The sequence below is a fragment of the Thunnus thynnus genome, chromosome 4, assembly GCF_963924715.1.
Source record: "Thunnus thynnus chromosome 4, fThuThy2.1, whole genome shotgun sequence".
Classification (NCBI taxonomy): Eukaryota; Metazoa; Chordata; class Actinopteri; order Scombriformes; family Scombridae; genus Thunnus; species Thunnus thynnus.
The window spans coordinates 25,751,739-25,768,601 of NC_089520.1; the positions used below are offsets into that span (position 1 = coordinate 25,751,739).

At 39.2% G+C, this 16,863-nt stretch overlaps 2 protein-coding genes across 5 annotated transcripts in view; both read left to right on the top strand.

Annotated features, from left to right (window-relative positions):
* tacc1 (transforming, acidic coiled-coil containing protein 1) overlaps window positions 1-5,761 on the top strand; it is a 32,703-nt gene extending 26,942 nt beyond the window's left edge. For all 4 annotated transcript variants that reach the window (XM_067587907.1, XM_067587906.1, XM_067587903.1 and 1 more), the window contains 8 exons: window positions 102-166; window positions 613-729; window positions 859-935; window positions 1,069-1,112; window positions 2,222-2,385; window positions 2,476-2,582; window positions 2,726-2,846; window positions 3,714-5,761. In XM_067587907.1, the coding sequence (XP_067444008.1) occupies window positions 102-166; window positions 613-729; window positions 859-935; window positions 1,069-1,112; window positions 2,222-2,385; window positions 2,476-2,582; window positions 2,726-2,846; window positions 3,714-3,779 (761 nt within the window). In that variant the 3' untranslated portion in view covers window positions 3,780-5,761. The remainder of the gene's footprint in view (window positions 1-101; window positions 167-612; window positions 730-858; window positions 936-1,068; window positions 1,113-2,221; window positions 2,386-2,475; window positions 2,583-2,725; window positions 2,847-3,713) is intronic.
* A 2,471-nt stretch (window positions 5,762-8,232) lies between these two features.
* Window positions 8,233-16,863, top strand: part of LOC137181851 (lysyl oxidase homolog 2A-like) — a 32,492-nt gene continuing 23,861 nt past the window's right edge. The window contains exons 1-3 of the mRNA XM_067587912.1: window positions 8,233-8,390; window positions 10,233-10,532; window positions 13,865-14,040. Of these exons, the coding sequence (XP_067444013.1) occupies window positions 10,256-10,532; window positions 13,865-14,040 (453 nt within the window). The 5' untranslated portion in view covers window positions 8,233-8,390; window positions 10,233-10,255. The remainder of the gene's footprint in view (window positions 8,391-10,232; window positions 10,533-13,864; window positions 14,041-16,863) is intronic.

The window sequence follows — 16,863 nt, forward strand, 5'->3', positions numbered from 1 at the left end:
TAGGGAACAAATGCTATCCAGTCTGTTGCTTCTTTTTGGTCATTTATGCCATTAACATTTGTCACAGCCTACAGAATTATCTGTTTTATTTCTTCTCAAAGGTGCTGAGACAAAGATCACAGAACACCTGGAGGAGAAGGACACCTGCAGTCTGAAGGATGATATAGTAAGTAGACTATAGGAACACACTGGGAAGGGGAAGGATGAATATTTAAACACTACTGGCTTGTTTTCCTCTAACTGTTCTTCATCACAATTGGGATGAAGATAATGACAACCAGAATTAGAATCCCACTTTTATGTGTTTTCATTCTGAGGTCACATTTAACTTGTGTTGCTATGTTGTGTCCCACAAGCCTTTTTGTTACAATATTTTAAAAGCTACTCACACAGTATTTGTCTAAGACAACCACACTTGAATCTTGAGGCTATACAAATGTTTAATTAACAGTTTTCCCAGAGCACTCCTGACGAACAATCATGTGATGTCTGAAATCAAAGGCAAAACCTGCAACAGTACTGATCAAAGACATGCCATCTGCTTAAGAAATATAAGAATCATGTTCATGTCAGAGCTTGTCAGACACTGCATGTTTTCTGAATGCTTCACAGAGTGAGATATCCATGAGTCAAACAACTGGCAGTGAGGTCACAGCAACCCTGTCCCAGGATAATACGCCTCTGAGTGAAATGGACAAGGCTGCAGTGCTCACCCTGATCAGAGAAGAGGTGTGTCACTCCCACACACTCCCACACAGAGAGGGCTGACTGCAAAAAGTGAATCTGATGATCATTGCATTTTTAGATATGAACACACCCATTTATCACTTTTTTCTTCTTGCACCATCTTCCAATCAGATTATCACTAAAGAGATCGAGGTCAATGAGTGGAAGAGAAAGTATGAGGAGAGCAGAGCTGAGGTGTTGGAGATGAGGTATGAAGCTTCATTGTCTCTCTTGAGCCCTCCTTAATTTTCATGAAATATTACACTGCAAATATTTTTTTAAAAATCAATAACTTGGATGAAAAATGCTGACAAAGGGCTACTTTTATTCTTTTGTTGGCAGGAAAATTGTTGCAGAATATGAGAAAACAGTTGCACAGATGATTGGTAAGTTACTGCCACCTGCTGGTGGTATATTCTACTTTGTTTTGTTCTTCTAAAAGGCATGGTACCTCATCATCTATGATGTAACTCACTAGCAAACTCATTTATTCATCCATCCTCTTCCAGTTAGCCCATATTACCATTAGTAATCATTAAGAGGCAAAGTAAATAAACTGAATTAGGTCTATTACTCTCCTCCTCTGTGCAGCACTGCTGAGCTGTGTAGGCCTCATTACTATTACACTCTGTCCTTATTAATATAAACTTGAGAGCTGCTTTGTTGCAATTGTGTTTATTGAGACGTCAGGATACATTCAATTTAAAACTGCATAACAGTGTATATTTGGATCCATTGCGCTTAAAATGTGTACATGGTGCAGCCAGCCAGTACAGTACATTTTGTGTTGACTCTGCTTCATTGAAATGAAACACTGGCAATAATGTTAAAGTGCCAAGTCTCAGCTTTAAGTGTGAGGGTGTTAGTATCCACATCAGGGGAACAGTGTAGGAATTTTAGCCCTTTTAATTCACCAACCCCCAAATGATAGGGGACATAAAGTAACTGACTCACTTGCAGATCTTTTAATCAATAGCTGTCTATGGTCTGTGCCCAGAAAACATCAGCAGACACTTAAATTTTCCGTGGTGATGGTCTGCCTGTGCTGCAGCAATCTTTTTTTTTTCTTGTGTTGAGGGCTTTTTGGCTTCAGTCTGGTCTTCAGCAAGTGGAATATACTTTACATGCTCTGTTTTGCTGAGGTCAGGTGACTCATTTTGGTCAGTCAAGTACATTACACTGTATGACCATAATAACATAAACAAAAATACTTGGTTGCCTTGTTTGTATGTCTTGGATCACTCTCCTCCTGCATTGTTCTAAGTTTGAATTTATAAGGGCTACAAGTCCGGCACTCTTTACCAATGTTATATATATATATATATATATATATGGTGATGTAATCTGGTGATGTTTTATTATTGCATGCAGCAATTAATCAAATGTATTCTTTTCAAGGTTGCATTTAGCAGAGTTGTTTTTACTCAATCATAAAAATGGCTAGCTGACCCTATTTTCTCCTTCTTTTATATTTTGACCCCTCTGTTGGGTGCAGAGGACGAGCAGCAGCAGAAGACCCTGTCCTGCAGTAAGTCAGTCAGGCAGTTGACCTTAGAGAGGGATCAGGCCATGGCCGACCTCAACTCTGTGGAGCGCTCCTTTGCTGACCTCTTCAGGAGATATGAGAACATGAAGGGAGTCCTAGAGGGCTTCAAGAAGGTCAGTAGAGCAATGGATCACATGAGATGCTGTGTAGTCCACCTTCACATAATAGCCAGGCAGCTTAACATGCTCTACATGTATCTGCAGAATGAAGAGGTGCTGAAGAAGTGTGCGCAGGACTACCTGATGCGGATCAAGCAGGAAGAACAGAGGTACCAAACGCTCAAGGTGCATGCTGAGGAGAAACTGGATAAGTAAGTATCATGTTTAAATGTGTGCAATTTGCGATTCCAAGATTCAATCATTAGAGGTCTTTTTTATTCTGAAAAACCCCTTAATTAGCTGGATAGAGTCTCTCATGTTGACAATCTCTTCTGTCTCCTCCAATCTCTTACAGGGCGAATGAGGAGATAGCCCAGGTACGTTCCAAGGCCAATGCCGAGGGTGTCGCATTAAACGCCAGCCTGAGGAAGGAGCAGATGAAGGTGGAGTCACTTGAAAGAGCTGTCCTTCAAAAGGTAGGACGACTGCAAACATGATTAACATGGATCCAGTATGTTGTGGGGTGTTCTGAAAGAAAGGTTAAAAGCTTTCCTTTTTGAAGTTTACATGTCAAGTAAAAGATGCTGAAAGTGTTTAAATATAAATGTATGAATGTCAAATGAATTGTAGTATGTTGGAATTATTTATGTTAACAAATAAGATTGCAGTTGAGGTGATTTGTGGGCTTCATTTCACACCACTGGTAACATTACAGTACTATTCTCCCAAGGTTAAAACCATAATTCCCACAAAACCTGATGTTTCCTGTCCCTTCTCACTGTGTCTTCTTTTCTTTTTTTGGTCTTGTATTTGCGTTTAGTGAAAGGGAATGCATGTGAAAAGTATCTTTACTTGTTTTGTGCAATTAGATCATCCATCATCGTAAACCGTCATAAAAAAGCATATTGTGGTGTAATTGTGTTGTTTGATTACAGTGATTACAAGAGTTACAGTGGTATAACACTAAATTTATAATGTTGAAACCCTTATTCTCCTGTGCCTTTCAATCAAAGGCAAGCATTTGAGCACATGTATCAAAGCACGTCTGCCTATAACACTGGGACGTATCTTAACACTAGAGGGCAGTGTTTCATTTGCTAAGACCAGAATTTAGTTGACATGAAGAAGAGATACAGCCACAGAAGCACTCAAGCAACCACGGAAAATGAGCAAGAAAAAAGAAGAGAAGAAAAAAAAGAAAAAAAAACATATTTATGTTGTTTTGTACCATATTATATCATATTTTCCACTATTTTTAGTTTCTTTGCGGATGTTTGCCTAACCACAGCGTTGTCCTTCCACCACCAATTCATAAACACTCTTTCTCTCTTTGTCTCTCAAAGAATCAAGAGATTGAGGAGCTCACCAAAATCTGTGATGAACTGATCGCCAAACTGGGAACGGAATAAGATGTCTTTGGAGCACCCCAGTAGCCAAATGGTCACTGCGCATGCCACATGACTGCAACATCCCTGGCTCGATCCCAACCAGGGACCCTTGTTGCATGTCATACCCATCTCTCTCCTCCCTTCTTTCCTGTCTGCCTCTTCGCTACCCACTGTCCAATAAAGGCAAAAATAGCACAAAAATATAATCTTAAGAAAAAAAGGGTTGAAAGGCCTTTAATCAAACTCTGCGGCACCCTGTCACACTTTAACGCAGGTGTGCTACCTCCAGCTCAAGACCCAGTGAGACTTTTCTCACTGCGACATCTGATGTAAATTCTGTACATGATCACACTTTCTTTGTCTTCTCATATATTTTTTCCAAATTATTATTATCACACTTGCTTATTTTTTCTTCTATGACTGAAATATTAAACCAGATAATAATGTCATTGTGTAAAGCATGTGACAGCTGAAGAAGCACAAAGTTATCACAAGGTGTACTTTAATCATTTTGAAAGAGAAGCGTTGTGATGATGTTCCAGCCATGATTCATTGATCTTTTGCTGTGAATTTAAAGGATCATTTATGGCTAAAAGATTCATCAGTTTTCAACTGTTGGTCTATGAAACTGTCAACTGTTGGTCCGTGTGTTTGAAACTGTAAAAAATAATGAAAGACAAGGACAGATGGCACATCTTTTACTGCAGCTTCTCTACTTTCTAATTAACTGTGTTGATGACACAGTCTTCAGAAAGGACAAATCACTCCATTGAGTGTCTAAATTGATTGTAGTATATACATTTTCTGGCCTTGAAGATTTTCTCTTTGCCATTTCTTTTACAAGGCAGGTGTTTTTTATTGGTAACGTTTAAGTTGACAATTATTTTCTTTCATTGCCAAATTAACTGTATGCAATATTGGAGTGCATTTCTTATATTGCCTTTTAGCTTGCTTATTCCTCTCATTTCACAGTTTAACATCCAACAATATATGATAAAACACTCAGTTGTGAAGAGTTTGAAGTTAAAGCACAGAGTTGTGACATCATGTACGTTATGACACCCATTAATCTCTGGGATCATTAAATAAGAAGAGCACTTAAGAGAACTATATCTGACATACAGCTGTGTAATATCTTATTCATATGATGGGAATTTGACAGTGATGAAAGTTTGAAGTAGTAAAAACTTTGCTCTTATTATACTGTAATATTAATTCATGTGCTGTGTTTCATTTTCACTCACTCTGCGTTTGAGTGTGGAAAAGTTAGGAGCACATTCTGTTGCTACCATGTAGATATTTTTCAGTCGTGTTCATATTCATATGAGCCCAAATGTTTCTGGTGTGCCTTTATTTTGTCTACTTTGTAGAAAAGAGAAAAAAAATTTTTTTGGTTCCTTCACACAGTTGTTTCCAGACTCTGTTGCCAAAGTGTACTGTTTACAGTATGTTTTATGATCAAAATATGCTGAACATCAGCGAGTTATAATGAATTTGCAGTTTTAATGCTTTATCTGCAGTAATAGATCAATGAGCCATGTGCGTACATGGTTGGCTGCATTACTCTTAAAGGTGAAGGCCTGAAGCTAACCTGGTGTTTTGCAGAGCAGAGGATCATCATGCATAATAATATCTTGATTGCCCATATTAACATTTTCTGGTCTGACTGAACTTGAAGGAGCACACAAGTGCAATATGGTCAGATGTGTCTCCTCTTCCACAGCCGTCAAAGCCTCCTTTTACTTCAGCACAATCAATTGCCAAATGTCATTGTAAAATGAAAAGGGTTTCAGTACGTGTCCTGTTGTTGTGGTGTAACATTAGTTTGAAGGTGCTTTTCAATGCAAATCCATTGTTACAGTACAATATGTGTAAATTTTATACTTTATGAAAAGAATATTCAGAATGATGTTCCTAATATTTGTAAATTGAAGTATACTCAGATTGTATGTTTACTGCTATATTTTGTGCATTCCTGAATAAATGGTTAAGATTTAATATTATGACAATTTCCTCCTTTGTCTAAATCATTTAAGCACAGTGCATTCATAATATATTATTCTTCTTTTTACTTCTAAGTATAAGACTTCTAACACATGTCCAGTTAAGTCCATAAACCAATGAGCGTGAGAAGTGTAAGCTCACACTCTCACAGCATGTGCTGTGATTTGCATCACCAGAAATAGCAAGGGACAGGGAACATTATATGAAAAGGGAAAAGCCTGCATACTAACCCACAGTGCACATAAAAAAAACAAACCATAAATACATAACATCCTTATTGTTCCACTACCATTGCAGTGACAAACATAAATAGACCCAAATTTAGTCTTTGTTTAGTCCTACAGAGAAGTCAGAAGCCATTTCTATAGCTAAATCTACTGCTGCTCTTTATAAACATGTAATTAGTGGCAATATGTTTTGGCATCGAGAGCCTGCAGTTGCCTCAAGTTTCAGATTTAACAATAATGCTATAACATTTGACAATGCTGCAACGCATCTATCAACAGGACAGTCTATCCTACTCACATGGCATGGTTCACAACAGTGGCGTGTCAGTGATTCACAAGCAGCTGCCCATTTTGTATAATGTAGAAATGAATGTGTGTTTGGTCTGCTGCAACGTGACTACAAAGACAATCTCAGACAACCTTCCTGCTCCCCCCAACTAGAGCAGGACTGTTGATACGTTTTTGGATTGACAAGAGAGGAGAAAAGCTTGCAGTTAACACTCACTTACATAATATTGTTAGCCAATTTTATGTAGTCGGTCATCTATCTACTATAAGTTGAACAAAAGAGAGAAGCGGCCTGTATGCTTTCCCCTCCTATCCATTCTTTCAACATGTAACTTAATGACGTTTACCCAGACAAAACAACTGGTCATCCTAATTAAATCCCAATTACCCACTAAAACACCTCCTCCTGTAGCCAAAACCTGTTGGAAGCAGGCTAATTTACCAAATGTGGCCAGGAAGTTTTATTGTTGTTGGCATTATGTGCCTCCAGATGTATTGCGAGCTTATTTCTCCATGTAAAAAAATGTATACGGATGTTGGAAAGGATACTGAAAGGAGTTCACTGTTTTTGTAATCTAAACTGATCTAAAGCAGATGGAGTCAAGACGAAGTTCTCAAAAGTTTTGTCACTTTTTAAGAAGCATATCGTTACTTAAAACTGAAAATGCACTCAAAGACACTAAAGCAACTTGGACATTTGCTGACACCAAAGTATCATTAACATCCAGAATTAAAGAAAGTTTAAGGTGCCATGTTGATGATATGATGATATGTTGTTTATGTTATATCGGTAAACTCAATACTCACCTGTTAATATGTTGTGTTCTCAGTTAAATGTATACTGTTGATACACTGAATTTGTCTGAGGTTGTGTTCATTTGTCCCTTTAGTCTATCATGTCTCAGGTCAGTCGATACACCTTCTCACCACATGGTGGTGTCTTTTAATACCACAGTGCCACAAATCCAGAGCCCACCCTAATGGGACCCTAAGCACTATTTATTTAAAATAAATGGATTTCTAGTCTCCTGCTCAAGTTCAGAACAGGACATGGCATGGCGGTTAGTTAGTTAGTTAGCTGGATAACCCCCACGAAGTAATTAAAGTGGCACAAAATTTTTGTGAAATGGGCAAAAAGCAGCTTTGCATTCAATATATAACTGCATTTGCCCGGAATGACTTCCTATACGGGTTTTTGGTGTCGCTTTCCTCACTAAAGGTAAGATTTAAAAAGATCCCTTACAATCTTACATATCATTCATATTTCTCACTTGGTCACATCTGGGGTTTCCCTATCTGGCAGAATATTTCAAGATCCGTATAACAAGGTAAGAAGGAATGTGCTCCATTGTGAGAATATTCACTACTACCATTTTATCACTGATTTGGTCTACAGACTTTGGTCTCTTCTGATGGAAAAAAGAGCCAGTGGACTTGACTGAGCTTGTTTTCTGGAAATGGCGGTTTACAGTTGGCATTCATACAACCAATATGGACAGGAGAGCCAAACCCATGATGTAATAGTAGCTAAAAGTTGCAAAGAGCTGCCCAAAAGTGTTGATTCTCAGTTAAATCAATAGCACTGGCTATATTTACACATGAGAACAGTCTCTGGATTCAGTTGACACTTTTAGACCATCAACATTGAGCTATGAGGACATTTTGGGATGTGGAAAAAGAACAGTTTCCTTCTTATGGAAAAAAAAAAAAAAAGACCTTTAGAAAGAATTCCACAATAATATATCAACTTATTGATTTAAACACTAAACGAATCGTAAAATTCAGTCAGATTTAAATGGCATTTTACAGACATTTTGGGTTTCATAACCCACAGATTCAGATCCACATGCGTTTAGCGCCTGTCGTGTTGTAACCCCGGTGTTTGGGTTGAGGGGCGGGTTCAGGATGCTGAGGCAGCCGCTCATTGGCTGCTCTGTGTGATGAGGAGTGGGACGGGAGCGCGCTGCCAGCTGTGAGGGGAGCAGAGGAAACGGCCAGCAGAGTACTAAAGGGACAAAGAACCGCTGCTTCACATCCTATCCCCTCCAACAGGTTGGAAACCTCGAGTCTACGTGTTGGTAGAGGGTGTACTGCTTGTTGTTCGTCTGCCAAGGTAAGTGTCTGTCACTTATAAGTTATCTCAGAGCCTAACTTTTTGAGACAGCAGAATATCAAATTGAAGGATTCTCTGCATTTGTCTTAAATCATTCTTGAAACACGAGGCTGCTTTTTTAGTGTTTATATATATATATATATATATTTTTAAATGCATTTAATGTTGCAGAAGTCCTTTTAAGTTGTTTGCTGCATTGATACAAATAACGATAGCATAACTCTGACTCTGGTGTTGGCATCAAGAAGCTGCAGGGAATCTCATGAGTCTCCAAACATCCATGAGGTCTTTCTTTTGTCACTCAATAATGAATTTGGATCTATGCTAGGCAGGGCTTAACAGTCAATTGATGGTTGATTTATGTTTTTCTCAAATAAACAATAGACAATACAAGAGCACTGGCTCTGACTGAGAAATGAATAAATTCAGCATGTGGAGCTTTGGGGTTTTCCAGTTGACTTGACAGTCCTTGGATACTTTTCACTGAGCGGCAGTTTTCACTTATCGTTTGGCAGTATTGTTCTTATGCAACGTGCTTTAATTTTTCCTCATTGTGAAACCCAAAGTTGTTGCTGTAATTACAAGACATGTTTCTGAGCCAGATCAATAACAATGCCAAGCTGTTAAATGTGAACATCCTTTGTAGGAAGTAGGTGTGCCTTATACTTAATATACTTGCTCAAGTTAAGTGTTAATCTTTTAAATACTGGTATCTTGAGTTGACACATGCCAGCTGGAGTGATGTTTGCCCCTCAGAGCTGTTTATAAGTGCACTCTGAGCTCTTATAGACTAAATGTAAAGCTGGCATAGTGCTGATTCGGACTTAAAATATCTGCTGTGACAAGAGACACACTGAATATTAAAAGCCAAATTAAAGACGCTCCTGCCTCCTGCTGAACTTGTTCCTTTCATGGGAAGATAAACCAGATGTTTCACTCAGAGGATCACAAGCAATGTCTCATGCGGTCTTACAATTTATTGACTGCATACTCCAGGGTGTTTTCTCAAGCCTGTCTGGTCTTCAGTTTGTTTGGCTGTTACTATGACGTCAACTCGGAAAGCAACCCACCCCCCCCCCTTCCTTATCAACACTAGGAGGTGGAGATCTCCTTCACTCCCTCTCATGCTTACTTTCACTGTCTTCCTTCTCTGTCCCTTAAGTTCATGAACATTCCTCCCTAGGGGCTTTTGGTCCCTCTGTTGACACTTTCATTGTTAGCCATGAAATATTGAGCTGGGGTCAACTTTCCTTCTGAACTTCAGTTGCGCAGCCTCCAGGCGCAGATCTGAAGATAAATGAGCAGGGAAGCACCCTCCCTGCAGGAGCCCACATTTGCTCTCCATTAGGCTGTCATTTGTCTCAGCAACATAACCTTCAATCTCACAAGAAACCAAAACTCTGTAATCTCAGTTTCTCTCTTATTGGCAGTCAAATTTATTTTCACTGTTTGCTTAATATACTGTAAAAGTGTGGTGAACTCTGTTAGTGATTCTCAGACTTATACTTGTGGTTGTGCAGAGGCCAGTGAAGGGTCTTTGGAAGACTGATGATGGCCAAACCAAACTGCCCAAGACTTTATACTGAAACTGCTCACTCGCTCAAATTATGGACAAAACTACCATACCACACACCACAAATTACTGCCTGCCTCTGCCTGTCTTCAGATAACATTCAGCCCTCAGTCAGACTCTTTGGCATTGGAAGATGTTTCCTTTAAAGCCCAGCTCACTTAGAAATATGCAAAAAGCATTGTTCAGTGTAGTATTATACAGCTTGAAACAGCAGCTTTTAATTTTTTATGCAGATGTGTACACTCATTTGTCTTTTTATCTCCCTCTAGATCACTCTTTTTCTCCCTGCATCATGCTACGCCCAGTTACCATCCACTGTTTCCTGTCCACCTTGCTGTGCATGTGGGTGCTGTGCAATGCCCAGTCAGACTCCAATGTAATCCAGCTGCGTCTGGCCGGGGAGAAGCGGAAACACCATGAGGGCCGAGTGGAAGTTTTCTACAATGGGGAGTGGGGGACGGTGTGTGATGATGACTTCTCCATCTATGCTGCCCAAGTGGTGTGCAGAGAGCTTGGCTTCGTGGACGCCGAGTCCTGGTCGCCCTCAGCCAAGTACGGAAGAGGAGACGGTAAGAAGTGACCTTAACTCAGTATTATCTAACTCAAAATCATGATATTCAGCTGTCATAGAACTTAGGTGAGGTGTCATGAGGTGTTAATGTCAGCAAACCGCAAGCCAGCCAACCACACACACATTCAGTCTTATATCTCTGCGTGCAGTTTCATATGTTCCATGGAAATCCTGCAGTGAGGTACATGTTTTCCCCTGCCTGACTGCTAATACCCTCGGGCACTGTTTTCCCCATTAGAGGAGAACTGAGACACGCCAATCAGCTCTGAGCATGAGGGGAGACTGGAAACACTGGGTGTGTAAAACAGACATACACAGACGTAATTTCATCTACTCTCTCATATGAATTCCTCCATCACTACAAAAACACTAATGAGATTCCCAACTCTGTAAATGTGATAGCTACTGCTGGTGGTGGTAACATTGGTAGCTGTTAATTAACTCAGTGTCCCTTGTTTAAGACACGTTTTCCCACTGGGTCAGCCACATCCAGCCAGCCCACTTCAAAAGAGAAACAATTGGTTATTTTGCTTCCCAAAGAACCACAGGCATTCTAGCAATTTCGAGAATTACATTCATGATGTATAAAATGTTGCATGCAGAATATTTTACAAGAAACAGTTTTTTTCACTGTCTTTCAACTGTGGCTTTGGTGCATAAAGATGATGGCCTTTTTGCCTGACTTGTGGTGCCCTTAAATAAACCAATGTCTTCTTGTGGCCCTGTCACCAGTTGCAAGTCTAGCAGTTGTGACCAGTTAAACCAAAGAGTAATTTAAATTTTTCCCCCTTGTTTCGTTTGAATATTTTTTAAAAGACTGGAAACACCTACAATTATTCAGTAATTAACAAGAAAAAAAGGAAAGATAAGATTAGAGGAACATCCGAAAAAGGTAGCAGAAACTTGTTTTTCTTCTGCTTTCCTATCTTGTTAATCTTCTTGTGAATCCTCAGATTTAACTTGTGACCCTTTGTGGTGGTCCAGACTAGGGCTGCAACTAATGATTATTTTCATTATCAATTAATCTGTCGATTAAGTTCACGCTTAATCAATTAGTTGTTTGGTTTATTCAAAAAAAATGTTTCCCAAAGCCCAAGATGCAACCTAAAATGTCTTCTTTTGTCCCAACAAACACTCTACAACCCAAAGATATTTAATTTACGAAGTTGGAACAAGAGAAGTGTGGCATTTTTTCTTAAAAAATTAGTCAAAATGATTAATTGATTATCAAAATAGTTGTCGATTGATTTTCTGTCAACTGACTAATCAATTAATCGATTAATCATTGCAGCTCTAGTCCTGACCCACAGTTTGGGAACCACTGGGGTAGGATGTACCCTCCCAATATTTCTTAAAGTTTATTAAAAGGCACTTAGAATTCTATAGTAGTTGTGTACAAATCTTTATTTATCACTAGAGATGCACAATATGAAATGGAAAATTACCCAACAGTTGTGGAAATAAGGAGGGTTCCCTTTATTCCTGACAATTAGACATTTAGTTCGTACGGGAATCAGTTTGAAAGGAGGATATTTGAGGTCCAGAAGAGCTGTGTGTATGTGCGTGAATGGAAACTTATGTTCTTGTTGTTGATGGAGACACATGGCTATAAAAGTGATCAAGAGCATTTTCCATTTCCCATCATGATTACTTATGCACTGGTGAAAGAAACCACCAACTGTTTTAACAACATAACAAGCACAAGGACATCCCTCTTGGATGCAGTGTTTTTACTGCTGGACTGTTTATCAGACCCTCAGCTGCCAATACACAGCTATTATTTGCAATCTCAGTGAGTCAAAAAAAAATCAGAAAGGTTAATCAGTCTAAGGCTACAACGTGCTCAACTGCAACTGCACAAAATCCTTTTATTCAGATCTTCATTGGAACACTGTGCTCTGTCCAGTTTGTCACTATTTTGAGTTAAGGCCATGTGGTTGACCTGAAGTGCCAATAAAAGCGCAATCTGAAAATTAATGGCTCCCTGTGCACTGTGCTCTCTGTTCTTTTAATTGGCTTGTGAAATTACATTCCCATAAGACCTGCAAATGATAATTTTAACGCAGTAATCCAGATTTATTACAACTGGCAGTGGTGAATATTTGTTTAGACAAAGGTGTACTGAGACTAAGCTGGTTTTCAGCCTGGAAGCTCTGCTGTATTTCAATACCAGAAGACTTGGCTCTTTTTATAAAAAATGTTCCAGGGCAAATCATCTGCTGCCAAGAGGCAGCTACGTGACTGTAGAACATGTAGTCACTTTCTTGGTATGATCAGGATGTTCCTTAGTAATATGTTGAGGCTGTCAGAATGACAAGCAGTCTGTTGGTGGTTTCCATGGTCACAGCTACGTGGTTTCCCTCACGGATAATTCATAACAGCCAGCTGGACGGCAGATGATCCGCTTCAGCCGTGACAACATTTATTGGCCAAGTTTTGACTGAAAGAATGCGTCAGGTTATGTTGGAGACCAAACACGTCTCCACGTGAGTAGGTTTACTGTCTGTATGACTAGACTTCAGTGGAAATGCTGAAATAGATCTCAAAAGGGTGTGACAGAGGGCTTGTGTTATTTTAGTTTTATATGTGTTAATCCGTTATTAGGAAAAGTTACTGGGAATTGAATATTGTGCCTACATGTGCAGTGCCAGTCAAAAGTTTGGACTCACTTTCTCATTCAAGAGAAGGGGAAAGGTGTGTGCAAACTTCTGACTGGTAATGCAGCTCAGTGGGAAGAGAGTGGTACCAATACTTCAAGTGTAAAGGGTTTCATTTCTGAGTAAGGGTAAACCTCACATTGGAATATAAAAAACCTTAAATATCCAAAAGCACAGCATCATTTTAATTCCCAAACTATTTTTGTCATTTATCATTTGGTCTGTTGTTTGTTTTGTTTGACCCACAGTCCAATATGCAAAGATATTTGGTTTACTATTTCATAAGACAGAGAAAAGCAACAAATCCCCACAGTTCAGTAGCTTGGACTGCGTAATGTAATACTTTTTGGCTTGAAAAATTACTATAATGATTTATTTATCATAATATTTGCAGATTCATTTTCTGGTGATTTACTACTTGATTAATCTACGAATTGTTTCAGCTCTACTATGTACAACAGCAAAATACAATACAATTACAATACAATACAATTCATACAGAAAATTTTTGTATAGGCTCTATAACAACCTAGTAATACCAGCAGGCTCATGGGCCTTATTCATTATAAACTAAACTAAACAGAGCAAAAACAAACTCCTTGTTGGATCTGTTCAAGAGAATCTTTATCAACATATATCCATCCACCTGTATCTTTGACTCTCTATGTTCTAGGCCGTATCTGGCTAGACAATTTGCACTGCACTGGTAAAGAGAAGAGCCTGGCTCAGTGTGAGTCCAACGGCTTGGGAGTGTCTGACTGCAAACATTCAGAAGATGTTGGGGTGGTGTGCACCCAGAAGCGCATTCCAGGCTTCAAGTTCATCCGGACCCAGGCCAACATCGAGGAGGTAGGTTCCCATGGAGAAACACGCACAACTGTAGGCGCAATTCAGCTTGCACACATACAGTACACTTACAGTAAACATATACATGCATATACGCATATAAATTCACACAATCGTAAACACCAGGGTGGGATCACAGAATCATCAAAGGGAAACTTTGTCAATTTTCAATCAGCATTGTATCATTACAACATTACAACAATGTTTAATTTACCTCCATGTTACCTGCACCCAGAGCTCCCTGCTCTCGACAAAAGATGATGCAAAATGCATCATCCGGCAGACTTTAGAGGTCTGCCTTAGACTACAAACTACGTTTCCTCATTTTCTGTACTTGTGCCTTCAAGGACTGTCAAAGCTGGGTCTCCTAAAACACTCCCATCTACCATGTTACGCGAGCGAAAGGGAAAAGCAGACACTAAAATATCATACAACTAAATACAACTAAAACTAGTTTCATGATACAAGGTCAAATATCGTGCTAATAAGCGACCACTGGAGCGACGTTACAGCTGCAGCCTGATACACAAACTTCGGCTACAAGGTGTGGTGTGACTATTACAACTTATGAGGCCAAATACAGTGCTGTGGAATCAGACAAAACAAAGTGTGGATGAGAAAGCGACCACAGGAGCTATGGTACAGCAGCAACCGAGAGAGCTTTGGGCTTTGAGCATCGATTGTCAGGGAGAACTGAGACGGAACTGAAAACCCTGCGCGGCAACAAACCTCGTGGTGCTTTGGTAAACCTGACTTTGTTTTCTGACAGAATATTATATCGGACTTTGCCAACTCTGAATACAGAACAACAGCGACTGTGTTACTTGTAACTTTTGCGGCTACATTCAGTTGGAGAGCTATCCGGTCCCAGCTCCTCCTCGTCCAAAATAGGTAAAAGAAACAGCATTTGGTTGCAGTTTTTCACCCCTTCATCCGTGATTGTTTCCCAAACCAAGCTGAAATGAAGATGGCAGACTCAATGATTTTTTGACTGTCCACTGGCAACTCTTATTCATATGCAACTCTCAGTAATTGATCCACATAACTAACTCCAGCACACCATTTGTGTTATGATCCTTGCACACCGGTATGATATATCCAGACTTGATAGGGAAAAACCCTTAGTAAATGAAAATAAGCCTCAGTTAAGAGATATAATACTTTGTCTCTTCCAACAGGCCGCTCTGCTGATAAACGTACTCGCCCCCTGCCTTCTGTAAACACACCATAGGTAGCTGATTGGACGGGGATGCGCGCAGTGCATTCTGGTTGTTGTAGGATTTTCCCTAAAGAGTAATATAGGGAATCTATAGTCTTTTTCTCAGTTTCTCTAGTCATAGGGCACCAATTTCAAAAATTATTGCACATTTCTACTACACAGGTGACCTAGTTTTAATAAATCATCATATTCACAGTGGTGAATTTTCCCTTTAACGCTCAAGTAGCATTCACACATGGTTCAAGTACACACAAGAAAGCAGAGCAGATGTGCAGCACAATAAAAAAAGGAACAGAGGAGGCTTCAGATGAAAGAAAACCCATTCACAGCGCATTGCTCCGTGTAGTTCCTTAAAATCCTAAAAAAAAAAAAACTTTCCAGATTGAACCACACAGATCAGTGAAATATGTCTGTCTGTAGCTATTAAGAGGATTGGTATTTTGTTGTATCAAGTCTTGTAAAACAATAAAAGATGAAATATCTATCATTCATTTATCTTTCTGATTCACTGAATAACGTGAACAACTTTACTCCAACCCTGGCACACAGCCCTGGCTGACTGGGTTGCAGCTTCTATTTGTTAATCCAAGTTTGTGGGTAAAGTCCCCCCTAAGTTCTAACTAGTGTAGAAACAAGTGGTTTACTAAATTGGGTTGCACCATTAAAACTTAAGCAGTGTAGAAAAGACTAGTAATGTTTAACATTTGTATCACTGTACAAAGCAAGTGGTCACTTAGCATAAACTGTTACATAGTTTACAAAAATGACACTTTAATAGGCCAGATTATATATTAAACGTAACTGCCAATCCTTTATAAATGTAGGCATGACTTTTTTTATTTATATATGCATATATGGAGAAAGATGTGTGTCATAGTTATAATATTCATACTGTAAAGAATGAGTGGGAAATATGATTATGCTAACCTAACTGGCATTATTTGGTCATTTTGTAGTTATTAGTGTAATATTGGTAATTGAAAGTATATAGTTATTTTTGTGAAATGTAATGGCCAGTATTTTAATGAAGTGTTAGGTCAGATCTGTTGACTATATCCCATAACCTCTGATTACTCTTCACTTTAAAAAGGCAATATATTAGCAAGCTAATGTTAGCTTTGTCAGTTTGTTCAGTTAGCTAGCTATGTAACAGTTACACTTCGCAGTTGGGTGTAAATATTTAGTAAAAAGTAATCTCTACATAAGACCTAGTTGATGCGGTGCAACCAGTTTTAATTTAGTGATGTGTAAATCTCTTAGTAAAGACTTGCAGTAGGCTAAGTTTGAACGTGCGAACAGCTGGTGCAACTGGCTCCAGTATTTGTAAGTGTATGATTAAATGGATATAATTAGTAATGAAATAATGGCTTGATAGGTACTAATTCAGCATGTCTGGGCAAAATAAGACAGCAGTCTTTCCATGTACGTAATCTGCCATGACACTAGACAAGTGAGATAATCCAAGAGTCAGCTAGAATGGTGTCTATTCCACCATTTGCACTAATGACTTTGCCAGGCTCCTATTAGTCTATCCTGGCCCACACCAGACCCCCACTCTGCAGCCTTGGAGATTTTGGAGATGAGTCACACTCACTGAGAGGGGGAAG